Source organism: Engraulis encrasicolus, chromosome 14 (genome assembly GCF_034702125.1).
Source record: "Engraulis encrasicolus isolate BLACKSEA-1 chromosome 14, IST_EnEncr_1.0, whole genome shotgun sequence".
NCBI classification, from domain to species: domain Eukaryota; kingdom Metazoa; phylum Chordata; class Actinopteri; order Clupeiformes; family Engraulidae; genus Engraulis; species Engraulis encrasicolus.
Window position 1 is genome coordinate 28,617,595 of NC_085870.1, and position 13,852 is coordinate 28,631,446.

Below are 13,852 nucleotides of genomic sequence, written 5' to 3' on the forward strand. Positions count from 1 at the left end.
GATACAAAATGTGCCTTCTGGGGGCCTATTACAGCCACCTGTGTAGCCCAGAGGCTCCAGGGCCTTCTTGATCTGGCCCTGTGCCCAGAACAGAGCCTCATGCAGTCGCGAGTTCCAGTTGGTGCCAGCGTTTAGAATAGATGCTTTCACAGGTTGTACACAACTTTGCTTATTCCATTTGTCTTACCCAGCCATATCTAGCCTGTCCTGTGCTTTAATCCGGCCCTGGGCTGACCTGGCATGTACCCACACTAGGTGCCCCCTCCTGCCAGCCCCCCTCCCCCCCCCCCAGTTGGCCAAGGGGGGAAAAATCAATATAATTGGAGAAATGTAACAAGATGCGGTATTGATAACTTAGACTGCCACGTCAGGTAGAGTTTAAATCTTAGTAATTCTCCTCTTAGGTTGGAATTATGATGCAGTCTATGTAATTTTGTTTAAAAATGTGCCTTCCGTGGGGGCTTACAGCAACCTAGGGGCCCAAGTACCCAGAACAGAGCCTCATGCACTTTGTAGTTCCAGTCGGATGGTGCCAGTGTTTAGATGCTTGGACGAGTTGTGCACAGCTTTGCACATTCCATTTGTCTATTTTTCTTATTGATGTGAGGTTTCTGGTGTGGAGTGATGGATATGTCTCTCCGAGAGAACAGTCTGTGTTCTCGGTTGTTGCTTCTGCAAACAGTAGTCTTCTTCAGTTGAATTATTGGGTTGTAAGATTTTCAGCAAGGTTTTCATTAGTCCCTGATGGATGGATGTATGATGTTTTCTTTTCATGTCTACTGAGGCGTATGTCATTTTCTTGTTGAATTAAGATGAACACCCCCAGTTGATGAACACAAACGGTGATTTGAATGTCATACTCTTTACAGTTTGATTATTCTTTGACAGACAATGTGTTGAGAAAATCAAGTTAATTGAAAGGCTGCAGGGGTATAATAATAATAATAATAATAATATTATTATTATTATTATTAATAATAATAATAATAATAATAATAATAATAATAATAATAATAATAATATAGATTGGTTTAATATAGTGCTTTTCTTAGTACTCAAAGCTGCTTTACAGAAAAAAAACCACACATAGGCCTACTGTAATAGCATGCGTGCACATACACACACACACACACACACACACACACACACACACACACACACACACACACACACACACACACACACACCAAATGCACGCTCGCACGCTCTCGCTCGCACGCACGCACACTCGCGCGCGCGCACACACACACACACACACACACACACACACACACACACACACACACACACACACACACACACACACACACACACACACACACACACACAGGGAAAAAAGCAGACAGACAATGGACAGCAAGGCGATGAGTTAGAGTACATTCACTGACTTTGTACACACATGGCCGTAGCCAGGAGTTTGAAATGAGGGAGGTCCATAATGCGCGTGCATTTTTTTTAAAGGGACACTATGTGAGATTTTTAGTTGTTTATTTCCAGAATTCATGCTGCCCATTCACTAATGTTACCTTTTTCACGAATACTTACCACCAGCATCAAATTCTAAGTATTGATTATGACTGGAAAAATTGCACTTTTCATACAAACCCCAACTCCGGTGAAGTTGAGACGTTTGGTAAACAGTGAATAAAATCAAAATGCTATCATTTTCAAAACATTTAATCTATTCATTAGATGGAGAATAGTGAAAAGACAACATATTAAGTGTTAAAACCGAGAAAAAATATTGTTTTGGGGGACATATGTACTCATTTCTATTTGATAAATGCAACACGTCTCAAATAAGTTGGGACGGGGATCAGTGAAATTTAGTAAACATCCAAATAAGATAAAACAACAAAGAAGAACATTTCAAAATGAATTGTACTGATGGACAATAAAGGTGTCCAGGTATAAGATCATCACAGAGAGGCTGAGTCACTCAGAATTAAAGATGCAAAGGGAATAATTACCATAGTTATTATTACATACATTTTTGAATTCCCTTTGATTTACCACGATTGTGTGTATATAAGACATATTTTTGTTATTAAAATCATTGTATAGGTTCATGACATCATGAAATATATATTGGCTGTAGTCTCACTCTAGCACTCCAGGAATTAGAGCTATTGAAAATTGACCATATTAAGAATGCTTAATGCGTGCAAATGATACAGGGGTGTAACATTCTCCTAAGCACTTGAGCTCACTTGAAATAGACCCAGAAGACATGGGAAACTGTCCTTTGCTTACAGAAGTCAGCGGAAGTTGTAGAAGTCCATTCTTTTTGACAATAATAGAGCATTGCACATCCTGTGCTACAGTGAAAAAAAAGCATCCAACTTATGTTAGTGCTAACTTTAAACGTCAGCCTCCATTATGGCATGCAGGTGCAGTAGTGCATTGGTTAAGATGTTCTCACTCATCTGTAGAGTTAAATGCAGTGCTGAATGGTATAAATGGGTTTTAAACAGCATGAAAAGCCACTCATGCATTATATTTTGAAGGGAGATCTTCGATTACTGCCACATAGTAAGGTCAAATTGCATTCTCTACTATGTTTTAACAGTTTGGCTCCATCATAAAGACCAGCAGGTGATAAAATGGTGGGCTTTTGGTCAAGACCTGTCACACTGTAAGCACTACAGAAAGGAACACATTGCAAAACATGACAAGGAATTCACCCACCATTTAAGCTGGTGAAATCATGTCCAAGATAGGAATTAACACTGTTTTTTATATAAAATCATCTCATCGGTTAATGTATTTAACTTTTAAGTGTTGTCTTTTGTTTTGTTTTTAGTTTTCCTCGACATTTGCTGCCATTTATTGTCCCCGTCCCAACTCTTTTGAGACGTGTTGGATTTATCAAATTAGAAATGAGTACATATGTCCCCCAGAACAATATTTTTTCTCGGTTTTAACACTTAATATGTTGTCTTTTCACTATTCTCCATCTAATGAATAGATTGAATGTTTTGAAAATGATAGCATTTTGATTTTATTCACTGTTTACCAAACGTCCCAACTTCACCGGAGTTGGGGTTTGTACATGAAAAGGGGGATCTTCTCCATGATCCGTCATTTTGAATTTCCAAAAATAGCCATTTTTAGCTGCAAAAATGACCGTACTTGGACCATACTAGAACATATTTGTTTATCACTAAGTAAACTTTCATGTAAAGATTTGGCAATAGGCAGCCCAGTTTCAATGAGCAGCATAGTTGCAGTACCTTTTTTAACCATTTCCTGCACAGTGTCCCTTTAAAGGTGCACTGTGTAGGATCCCCTTTTTCCCGTATGAAAAGTGCAATTTTCCCAATTATAATGAATAGGCCTACTTAGAATCTGATGGCGGTAGTAAGTATTCATGAAAAAGCTAACTTTTGTGAATGGACAACATCAATTCTGGAAATAAACTACTAAAAATATTAGGCTACACAGTGCACCTACAGGCTAAAGGAATTTGCCATTTTTGTAATTTACGAAATAGAGAAAAGTATGGAAGTATGGAAAATATAGGGCCTAAATTTCCGACATTTCGAACAGGTAGTAGGCCTATACTCAGAAATAGATGGAGTTAAATAGAAACGATAACACTTGTGAATGGGCAGCATAAATTGTGTATATAAACTACTAAAACTACTCTACCTTTAGGTAGTCCTAATATTGATATTTGTCAATTGGCATAAATATTCTGTCAGTATGACATGGCCTGTATGTTGCAGGATGGCCGAAGAAATTGTCTGCTAATGATATTGGAAAGGGCAGAAAGAGACCATGGTCCACACACTCACCCCATACACAAAAGCTAGTAAATAAAAACGTCTATTGAAACGTGAACATAGATTTAAAAATATATTACTTTCTCTTAAAATGATGGCGAAAATATCCTAGGGCTCCAGCAGATAAAGTTTGGGAACCACTGGGCAAGAATGACCATTATACTTTGATAGATTTAGTGCCTGATTAAAAAAAAATGAATGCAGTGGGGGAAAAGCAGAGAAGAACAGAAGCACGCTGACTTCTATAGCGTATTACTATAACATGCATGTGTGCTCTCATAGAAATAATACAATATTGTATTAGTTCTATGGTGTGCTCTTACCCTACAGCAGGAGGCAGTAATGGTATGTAGGCTCTAGAACTATGTCGTCAAGGCAACGAAGAAGAAAGGCGGAAGTAGTGGGAAAATAAAAGTTTGGCGGGTTTATCATCGTCTACGAGTAGGTAGAAATAGGACTTTCGAATCAAACACAAGCGTCTTTATCAAAATGACTGACACGGGACCCTGCGCACAAGTCTTTCTGAAAGTAAGTGTAAATAATAATAATAAAAAAAACGGGTATGCATGCAGCATGTAAATTAAACTACTAGCAGCCCACTAGCCTACCCATTGAGGGTTGTAAACTTAGGTAACACTTGAAGGACTGGGTCCTTTATGCAAACTCCTCAACTATGCAGTCTCGATGTTATGATATTCTGCATCGATTGCTTTTTAAATGCTGCTTAACCTACCTTAAATGAATTTGATGGTCATAGACAACAATTTCTTCAGGATGCTGAGAAATACACGTGGGGAGAACCAAAACAGTCAATCACGGGGTTATTATGACAGACCCTGCGCACATATGGCTAACAACAACATAGACCTCATGCTGCAGCTGTTTGCAAGGCCATGTATGGAATAGCTGGGAAGTAAAGACCGTCCAACCATACAATCAGATTTAGCAGAAAACATAATAAATGCAGCGTTCTCAGTAAAGCAAAACAATAGTATTCCAAGGTTGCTAAAAACAGAACTGCTTTTTTGTTGTCCATGATGTTATTAAGCTGTTGCATTCACACTGCGGTATGATATTTAAATTACCATGTAAACATCTTGGGACATTCCTAGACAAACACGTTCTTCCACCATCCAAGGCAAGATGTCATGAACCCTGCTCTGTCCAAATGTTTGGCCAAGCTGCTACAAATGGACCCTGTACATGCAGCCCAGTCTCATGCCATTTCTGATAGATGCCTTTTTGGCCTGTGCATGCCATCCTCTGACATGTCACATTGGATAAACGGAGAAACATGCCTACATAACTCCAGACATAACACGTCAGTTGACCACTGGGCCAGACAGAAGCACTGTAGACAATACAATGCTGGTAACAGGCAGCATGCCAGTAAATGGTTGCACATATCATTTTGACATTAGTCAACAACACAATTGTTCAGAATAGCTATGTTTTTCCATGAAGACCCATGACATTGAAGCGGGTGGTTATAGACATGTTCCTGCAGGCCAAATATTTTTTTTGTCATTTGCAAGAAACAAAAAGGAAATTAAAGCACTAGGCCTACTATATATTTAGGACTTATAATTTGTTCACTTGCCTAGTGCCTTTCTTAGTACTGAGTAGTAAGGCAAATATACTGTACAGAAATGCAACTTTGTTAATAACCTACATTCACAAGTTAGTTTAGACAAAAAAGGGCCTGTTTGATGTTACAAAGGAAGTGTTACTGTCCAGAATATCACTCCTATTTTAAGGTCACTTTCAAAATACTGTGTTAACATTTGGCAAATGGCTAACAACACTGGCTTTCATTCAACCACATTGTTTATTGTTTCCTGTAGAATATGGACACGTTGCTGCGATGTCCGATATGTTTCGACTTCCTCAGCATTGCAATGATGTCCCCCTGCTCGCACAACTGTAAGTATTGTTGACAGTCATTCAGCCCACACACATCTCCTAAGCACAGCACATGATCTGCCTTACAAAATTATTTAGTAGTGATATGAAATGGAAAGTGATAAGACGTTAAATGAAAAACAGTGAAAGTCATTGCTATTTGTTATTGTCATCATTCAGAATGTGTATAACAAAACTTCTGTATTTATTACATTACATTTTATTACGTCAGATTTTCCAAAGCAACTTTCGGATGAGAAAATCATCAATAACACATACAATATGAGAACAGAGTACACGGGCCAAGTAGGGTTAGTGTTCTTTTATTTATTTTTATTTTTTTATTTGAGTTTATTTCAGTTACGTGTAAGTGCAAAGAGCAGGCCCTGTTTAGCTAGTGCTTCGATGTTTGTGTGTCCGATGTGACACATGTATAGAATCGTTCTTAAGCAGTAACAACATGTAATACAGGTGAATATCTGTCTTTTTGAATGTTGTCTAAAGACTCTCATCAAAGCACCTATGATTCTCTTTCCAAACAGTTTGTTCTCTCTGCATTCGGAAATTCCTCTCCTACAAACTACAGTGTCCTGTATGTAATTCTGTAAGTACAAAGTACCTTGTTTTGACAAGTTTGTGTCATTGACATTGAACTATGTGTCACAGGTTTTGAATGTAGCATGCCTACATTTCAAAAGTAAAGACTGACAGACTGATTATACTGTTTTGAGAAGTAGGGAAGGTTTTGGGCTATGACTTGGGGTAAATTTGTGTCTGTTTTATGTGGTGGGACCGTGTGAAGAATCAACTGTGAATGTTCTTCATTTCAGGGAATGACAGAGCAGGATCTGAGGAACAACAGAATTCTTGATGATGTTGTGAAGAACTTCCAAGATGCAAGGTATTGTGCCTTAATTGAAAAAAATTGGGGACGTTTTGGCCTTTATTAGGAGAGAGAGAGAGAGAGAGAGAGAGAGAGAGAGAGAGAGAGAGAGAGAGAGAGAGAGAGAGAGAGAGACAGAGAGACAGAGAGAGAGACAGAGAGAGAGACAGAGAGAGAGAGAGAGAGAGAGAGAGACGGGGGAGGATTGGCAAATGACCTCAGGTTGGAATCGAACCCGGGTCCCCAGCGCAGCAGTGCAGTGCGCTGCCATTTGAGCGACGGTTAGGGCCATGGTGCTTTGACATTTCACACCTTTTAACATTTGCCAAAATGAAATATGGTGTTGTGCTGTTTGTGATATTTTTAATGGTATGTCAGTTGAAGAATACATTTGCGACTAAGTACGAAACAGTGACAATCACCACCACCATTACATCTCCAGGGTGAACTAAGCCTTAACTGCAGGGTCTACAAACTAAACCTACTAACTAAAAAGCGATTTGGCCAGACCGATGCTCACAGAGAGTTGAAGCCACACTAGCCAGGGTACATGAACGAGGGAGGATTCTCACAGTGCCTTAGCAGTGGTTTTCATGTGGGTTTCGGACGGTCTTGTCAGTCAGGGAGTTGGCTGAGGTGTGTGTGTGTGTGTGTGTGTGTGTGTGTGTGTGTGTGTGTGTGTGTGTGTGTGTGTGTGTGTGTGTGTGTGTGTGTGTGTGTGTGTGTGTGTGTGTGTGCGTGCGTGCGTGCGTGCGTGCGTGCGTGCGTGCGTGCGTGCGTGCGTGCGTGCGTGCGTGCGTGCGTGCGTGCGTGCGTGCGTGCGTGCGTGCGTGCGTGCGTGCGTGCGTGCGTGCGTGCGTGCGTGCGTGCGTGCGTGCGTGCGTGCGTGCGTGCGTGCGTGCGTGCGTGTGTGTGTGTGTGTGTGTGTGAGTGAGTGAGTGTGTGTTTCATTCATATGGTTGCTTGGTGCATTAAAATACCTCTGATATTCACAGTGTTTAACCATAAGAGGCTGAAGGTTGTGAAGGACATGGTAGATTACTGTGAAGGATAACATTTGTTCCATAACTTCGGCATAGAACATTATCCCCTCCAACTACGAAGGGTTTGGTAAATACAAATTGAAATCTGGCATTAGTTACATCCTAGAGTTATTTTTATTATGTAATATCCTACAAGATCAAAGCAGACTGCCGTTCATCAAAACAGATCTGTGAAGACAGATGATAGCCAGACTACTTCCACTAAGTGCTGCTAGAGCTTGGGCAGCCTGCCTGGTGTCAGCAATGGCTACATATAATAGGCCTATTTCCTACCACGCTGTTTGGCTTGGAAATGTGTCGATAGTTTTAGATGTGGTGTGTTATTTTGTTTTGTTTTCTGTCCTGGGAACATTTAATTGCATGAATGTAGCAAAATTAAATGCTCCAATTGAATATTCCATTATTCCACACAAGTATTCCACCCCTTATGGTAATAAATATTATGTAAAAAAAACCATGAAAACATGAATCTTTGGCCTCTCTGGAATGGCATGTTGTATGTTCTCGTGACTACCTTTGACTGTCGTGACTAACCGGGAGATGTGCTTTAGTATGACTCAATGCCTGTAATCCGTCTCAAATAGGGTATTTCCTCCAACAATTACATGGGGATTTAAGTTTATTAAAACTTGGCTGTCATTGTTGCCGATGCCATTTGATAAAGCAGGTTTGCTTGCTTGGATTCAAAGGTGGAAACTAGCATATATTGACATTAGCAATTATAGTGTTATTCACTTTTTAAAATTTATTTCCCAGCTGTGAAGACCCAATAAGTGGAATCAAGTCTGATTTTGCAATGGCGTGCATGGTTGTAGGCAGGACTTTTCGTTAAGCTGCATGGGAATCTTGTTTAAAATCCCTGCCATGGGCTTCTATGGCCATGTATGTATGACGAAGCCACCCTTCATTATTATTGTCATGGGAAGTGAAACAGAGTGGGCACTTTTTGAAAACTCTTCAAACTCTCTTTGAAAGTTTAAAAGTTGATTTATTTAACTCAGGGACAGCATATGTTGATAGCATTTAAGAAAAATGCAAAATATATAACATTTAAGCCATAAGGCTAACTCTCTTTGTTTGGAAATCTTTGAATCCCTCATGCGTCACTCATGACTTGCCTAGACCAGCAGTTATCCTTGTAGCCTGTTCGATGTGTTGGCATTTGGCAATAAAAAAATACCAATCTGATTAACCTTTATCTTCTATCCCGGAAATAAAGTGGTAAAATGTACTCAAGACCGACTGGGCTACTTTTTAGAGTTTTTTTTATTTTGGTGCACAAAGTGACTGAAGAAGTTTTGTTGTGCCTAGTCACTGAGAAGTAGCCCAGTCTGTATTGATTCTGCTGTCCTTGACTGTGGGCACTGCAAAGGCTGAAGTGCAGAGATCCCTCTTCTTGGTAAAATGTACTGTTAGGGTAAGGTATGGAATTGCGATTCCTGAGTTTTTGGGGAGTCCTGTTGTCCAGCCCAGCGTCTCTCTCTCTCTCTCTCTCTCTCTCTCTCTCTCTCTCTCTCTCTCTCTCTCTCTCTCTCTCTCTCTCTCTCTCTCTCTCTCTCTCTCTCTCTCTCTCAGGTGCCTAGTGGGGCAGGCAGGGCAGGGCAGGGGGTCGCAGGCTAGCGTAGGCTGCTCCCACCACCGCTGTTGTTTTCATTTCCTGTTGTCCACCCCTGGAAATTGGAATCAAAGGCCACACTGCTAAGGGTGACCTCACACACCAAACTCGGATATTGGGTACAGGATGCGCACAGGCGTGCTCACACAGACGCATGCTCGCACGCACGCACATACAGGCACACTTACGGTGACCTCACGCATAGATATGTCAGATAGGCAAGACAGACAGGGGAATGTGTGGGCTTGTGGGCCTCAAGTTATTTCTCTCTCCTTTCCCCTGTTTTATTCTGCCGCCTGCCGTCTTCTCCACTGTTGCGTTTCTCACTTGTCATGACTCTCAGGGGAGTCTTTGAAATGAGAAGCCCTGTGTTACAGTTGTATAGATGTACCTCTTGAGTTGAAGTGCAAACAATCACTTCTTGTGTGAAGGATCTTGTTGACTCTTTGAAATACTCCGACACTGCAACAAGCCTTATTAGCTGGCACTTTCCCCATCAATTTACACAATCAGGAGTATTTTGTTTCCATGGAAGGTGGTGTTATTTTCCTACACTTTGTCTTCCTTACACCTTTTGTGTAGCAGTAGATACTGTATTTCTCAGCAAAATATTCTGGATTGGAATTGGAAACCAGGGAAGTTGATGGGGCCAAAGGGGTCTGTTGTCCGGGGCCCAAAATTGGGTTTTAATTTCATTGCATGTATTGGATGGGGAGCCCTTTCAGATGTATTTGTCCTGGGCCCAGGAAAAAAAACCCCGCAGGCCTGCTGGCAACAGTTGATTATGTGACAATAGGGTAACAATGCTGTTGTTTTTTGGACTAAACCTCACCTTGCCACATCATGCCCACCTCAATGGCACAGCAAGCTGTGATAGTGATAGTAGTTGGTTGGCTATACTTGTGTGGGTGGGCTAAAGGAAGCTAGCCTGCGGGACTGCTGGTATGACCGACTGTAATCGTGGATCACCTGAAGGTCCCTGGTGTGTGCATGCGTGCGGGCGTGCATGCCTGCTGGCAGGCTAAAGCCAATTATCCGTGTGCTGCTCTTTGGGCCACTTGTATCGACTCCCCCGCTGCTTCTCGCTAATCAATGAGCTCCTACTAATGCCCTGCGCCTGTCTGGGCCTGCTGCGCTTTTTAAGAAGGTCAGGTGCTGCTGTGGGTGCTGCTCTCCCAATATTTACAGATATCACCCCCAACACACACATAGCATGCCAAAATAAGTGTTTACAGTTATGGTGGAGGTTTGTTGATCTCTGTGCAAGTTTACTGTTGCAAATGATCCCATTTGGTGATCCCACGGAGAAGAAAGGGGCTGTGCGTTTTTATGGATAAGGGACTCTGTACGTGGGTGGATAACTCGGGACTTAGTTTGTGCCAGGAGAGGAGAGATCTATTGCCCTCTCGCATCCAGATCAATTAGTTTGAAATTCAGTACATTAACTATTCAGTAAATGCCTCCTGTTTAGTCTATGCATGTGTGAAGAGCCGGGATGTAATTCAATTTATTGATGTCATCATCATTGCATTTTAAAATGCTGTGTCTGGAAACTTAATTGTTTATTTAATCTAGGATTGGATTTTTTTTTGTCATATTATATTGATATGAAAAACTAATGCCTGAAAATGTGTAAATGTATTAAAAACCCAAGCGTTCACATTTAAAGGGGCACAATGTAGGATAACGTTGTTTGCGCGGTGCCCATGGCATGCCTGTCTCAAAATCTACACAGTAATGAAAAATGCTGTTTAAATAAACTAGCTGTGAGAATGTTTTTCATCACGGAATGCCGGCAGTTGATACAAATCTTAATACGGTATGTAAAGCGATTTTTTTTTTTTTTTTTTTTTTTTCGTATAAAAAGTGTTTCCCACAACACTCGTATGGACCGCTCAGTCAAAAGTTGCACTTGGGGTTTTCTGACAGCGGACCGTGGAAGAGGTCGCGAGAGTCATCGTTCACCTACTAATGACTCAAATAAGGATCGTCTGACTCGGGACGGTGATTAATTAAACTTTTAATCCTACCTAGAGCCCCTTCAAGTCTTACAATCGTTTACCCTTCACCTTTGCTGCCATGTAGAATTTTAGGTGTTTGCGAAAATGCCATTGGGACATTGGTGATCATTCAGAAACCACATGCATTGCCTGCGAGGCGGTAATAAGTGCCCGGCCAGCCCTGTGCCACCGTCTCATGTTATGGTTCTAGAATGTTTAAGATGAGTTGCATAGCAACACCGGGCTTACCTCAGGGAAATCACCTCCTACCTTGACCACCCTGCCACACACACACACACACACACACACACACACACACACACACACACACACACACACACACACACACACACACACGCAAACAATTACAAATGGCTCCAAAACCCCTTCGAGCTCAGCTATAGGTTAGGCCAATAAATCAGGATGGAGAGCAGATTAGTCTGTCATGTAGGCTTAGATCATTCTCCTACTCCTCTTCTTCCAACTCCTCCACTGCTATGCTCTCTCTTGCCTCTTCCTCCACCTCCTCTATTCTTCTCCTCTACCTCCTCTACTCTTCTCCTCTACTCCCTCCTCCTCATGCTCCTCCTTCTCCTTCTCCTTCTCTTCCTTCTCCTCCTCTGCCATGCTCTCTCTCTTTCTTCTGCAAAAGATGACTTGCTGACTCAGTGCCGGAGTGCAGTCTGGGCCCAGTGGCTTCTCCATTTAATAACGCTCCTGCGATGGCTTCTACACACACACACACACACACACACACACACACACACACACACACACACACACACACACACACACACACACACACAACTGGTCATGCAGGGGTGACTTGGCCGAGAGATTATTTTGTTACTGTGAACGAGGTTACAGAGGTGGCGAGCACAACACGCAGTCTTGTCTGCCCCTCACCCCAACCAATCATAAGACTCAACCGATGGAGGTAACCTGTGTGCTCTGTGCACTTGCTCCATGGCCCCTTAACTCACGTCATTCCACTACTGGAACGTTGTAATAGTCACTGAAAAAACCTCACCACTATGACCTTTTATGGGCCTTTTATAATACATTACGACTTCGTCATTGCCATTCTGGTAACAGCTAATTTATAACAGGGACTGAGTCTTAAGGGGTGTAAGGTACTATTATGGTGTCAACTTCATGGGGTTATGGATTATTTGGTTTTATTGGGTGCTTGTAGGGCTGTAACGATACACTCACCTCACGATTCGGTTCGTATCACGACTTTTGACCTACGGTTCGATACACCCGACGATTTATGAAAGCCCTACCCTGACACCTGTGTTTTCGTTTAGTTCGGCGTGCGATGAGCACGGGGAAGGCTATCTTTTGTGTACCGCATCGCATATCGCATAGCCTCTAAAACCTAAAAACTTGTTTTTTCCTGGATGTTTCTGCCCTGCCTTGCACTTGTGAAGATTGCTGGAGTATAAATGAAATGGAGAGCCATACACTACAGAAACGGGAGTAATCGTGTGGACTTTGTATTATGTAGTGCATGTTAGACAACCATTTCCCCTGCTTAGCCCGATGCGGCTTCTTAACATTTGATTAGTTTGATCTGGTAGCCGCTATATATATAGAGAGAGAGAGAGAGAGAGAGAGAGAGAGAGAGAGAGAGAGAGAGAGAGAGAGAGAGAGAGAGAGAGAGAGAGAGAGAGAGGAGAGAGAAGAGAGAGAGAGAGAGAGAGAGGAGAGAGAGAGAGAAGAGGGATAGAGAGAAGAGAGAGAGAGAAGAGAGAGAGAGAGAGAGAGAGAGAGAGAGAGAGAGAGAGATGAAAGTAGTGCTGCTGGCCTGATTTAGCTGTGACTGCTGCCAGAACCTCAGTCCCTGCTGCTGCTGTAATATTGGGCCTGGCCCGAGAGCACTGTCGAATTGAAAGGCAAAGCTACAGTAGCCTCCCACCTTTAAATTCTTACTCTTCACTTTTCCTCACTTCTCTCCTCACCTCACCTCAGCTGTGTTTGAATACGCTAGCCAACTGCTCGCCTGTTCACGCCTCAAGTCTCTCCTCTTCTCCTCTCACGTTACCTCACCCCATGTGTGCACGGCTACGTTTGAAGACGTTAGCCTACAGCCCACCTGTTCACACATCCCTCCTCACTTCTCCTCTCTTCTCTTCTCTCCTCTCCTGTCCTCTCCTCAACTAACCCCACAAGGGCACTGCTGCATTTTGAAGATGCGAGCCTAGCCTAGCCTGTTCACACACCTCCAGTCCTCACATTCTTCCTCCTGACTTCTCTCCTCCTCTTCATCTCACCTCATGCCTTACTTCTCTCCTCTCCTCTCCTCTCCTCTCCTCTCCTCTCCTCTCCTCTCCTCTCCTCTCCTCTCCTCTCCTCTCCTCTCCTCTCCTCTCCTCTCCTAGTCATCTCCTCTCTCCACCTCACCAAACCCTGCCCACTTCGCCTCACTCTCCTGCCCATCTCACCGCCTTCCTCTTCCCCTCTGTGCATGACTAACTGGCATCTGGCAGTGAAAGCAAATGTGCATCCCCCTCGGCACCACAGAGCCATCTGAGAAATACCCCTTGCTCAAAATAATGGCCCTTGTCGTGACCTTCTGGCTTAAATGTCACTGCACTGTTATTTTTTTTTAATTTAACTGA

At 42.5% G+C, this 13,852-nt stretch overlaps 1 protein-coding gene across 7 annotated transcripts in view; it reads left to right on the forward strand.

The window, feature by feature from the left end:
* Nucleotides 1–4,165: 4,165 nt before the first annotated feature.
* The window catches only part of rad18 (RAD18 E3 ubiquitin protein ligase), a 130,566-nt gene continuing 120,879 nt past the window's right edge, over nucleotides 4,166–13,852 (forward strand). For 6 of the 7 annotated variants that reach the window (XM_063215340.1, XM_063215342.1, XM_063215343.1 and 3 more), the window contains exons 1-4: nucleotides 4,166–4,313; nucleotides 5,630–5,708; nucleotides 6,230–6,291; nucleotides 6,518–6,588. In XM_063215340.1, coding sequence (XP_063071410.1) covers nucleotides 4,275–4,313; nucleotides 5,630–5,708; nucleotides 6,230–6,291; nucleotides 6,518–6,588 — 251 coding nt within the window. In that variant the 5' untranslated portion in view covers nucleotides 4,166–4,274. Of the gene's footprint in view, nucleotides 4,314–5,629; nucleotides 5,709–5,964; nucleotides 5,999–6,229; nucleotides 6,292–6,517; nucleotides 6,589–13,852 lie in introns of those variants that run through there. The other variant, XM_063215344.1, reaches the window with a different exon arrangement.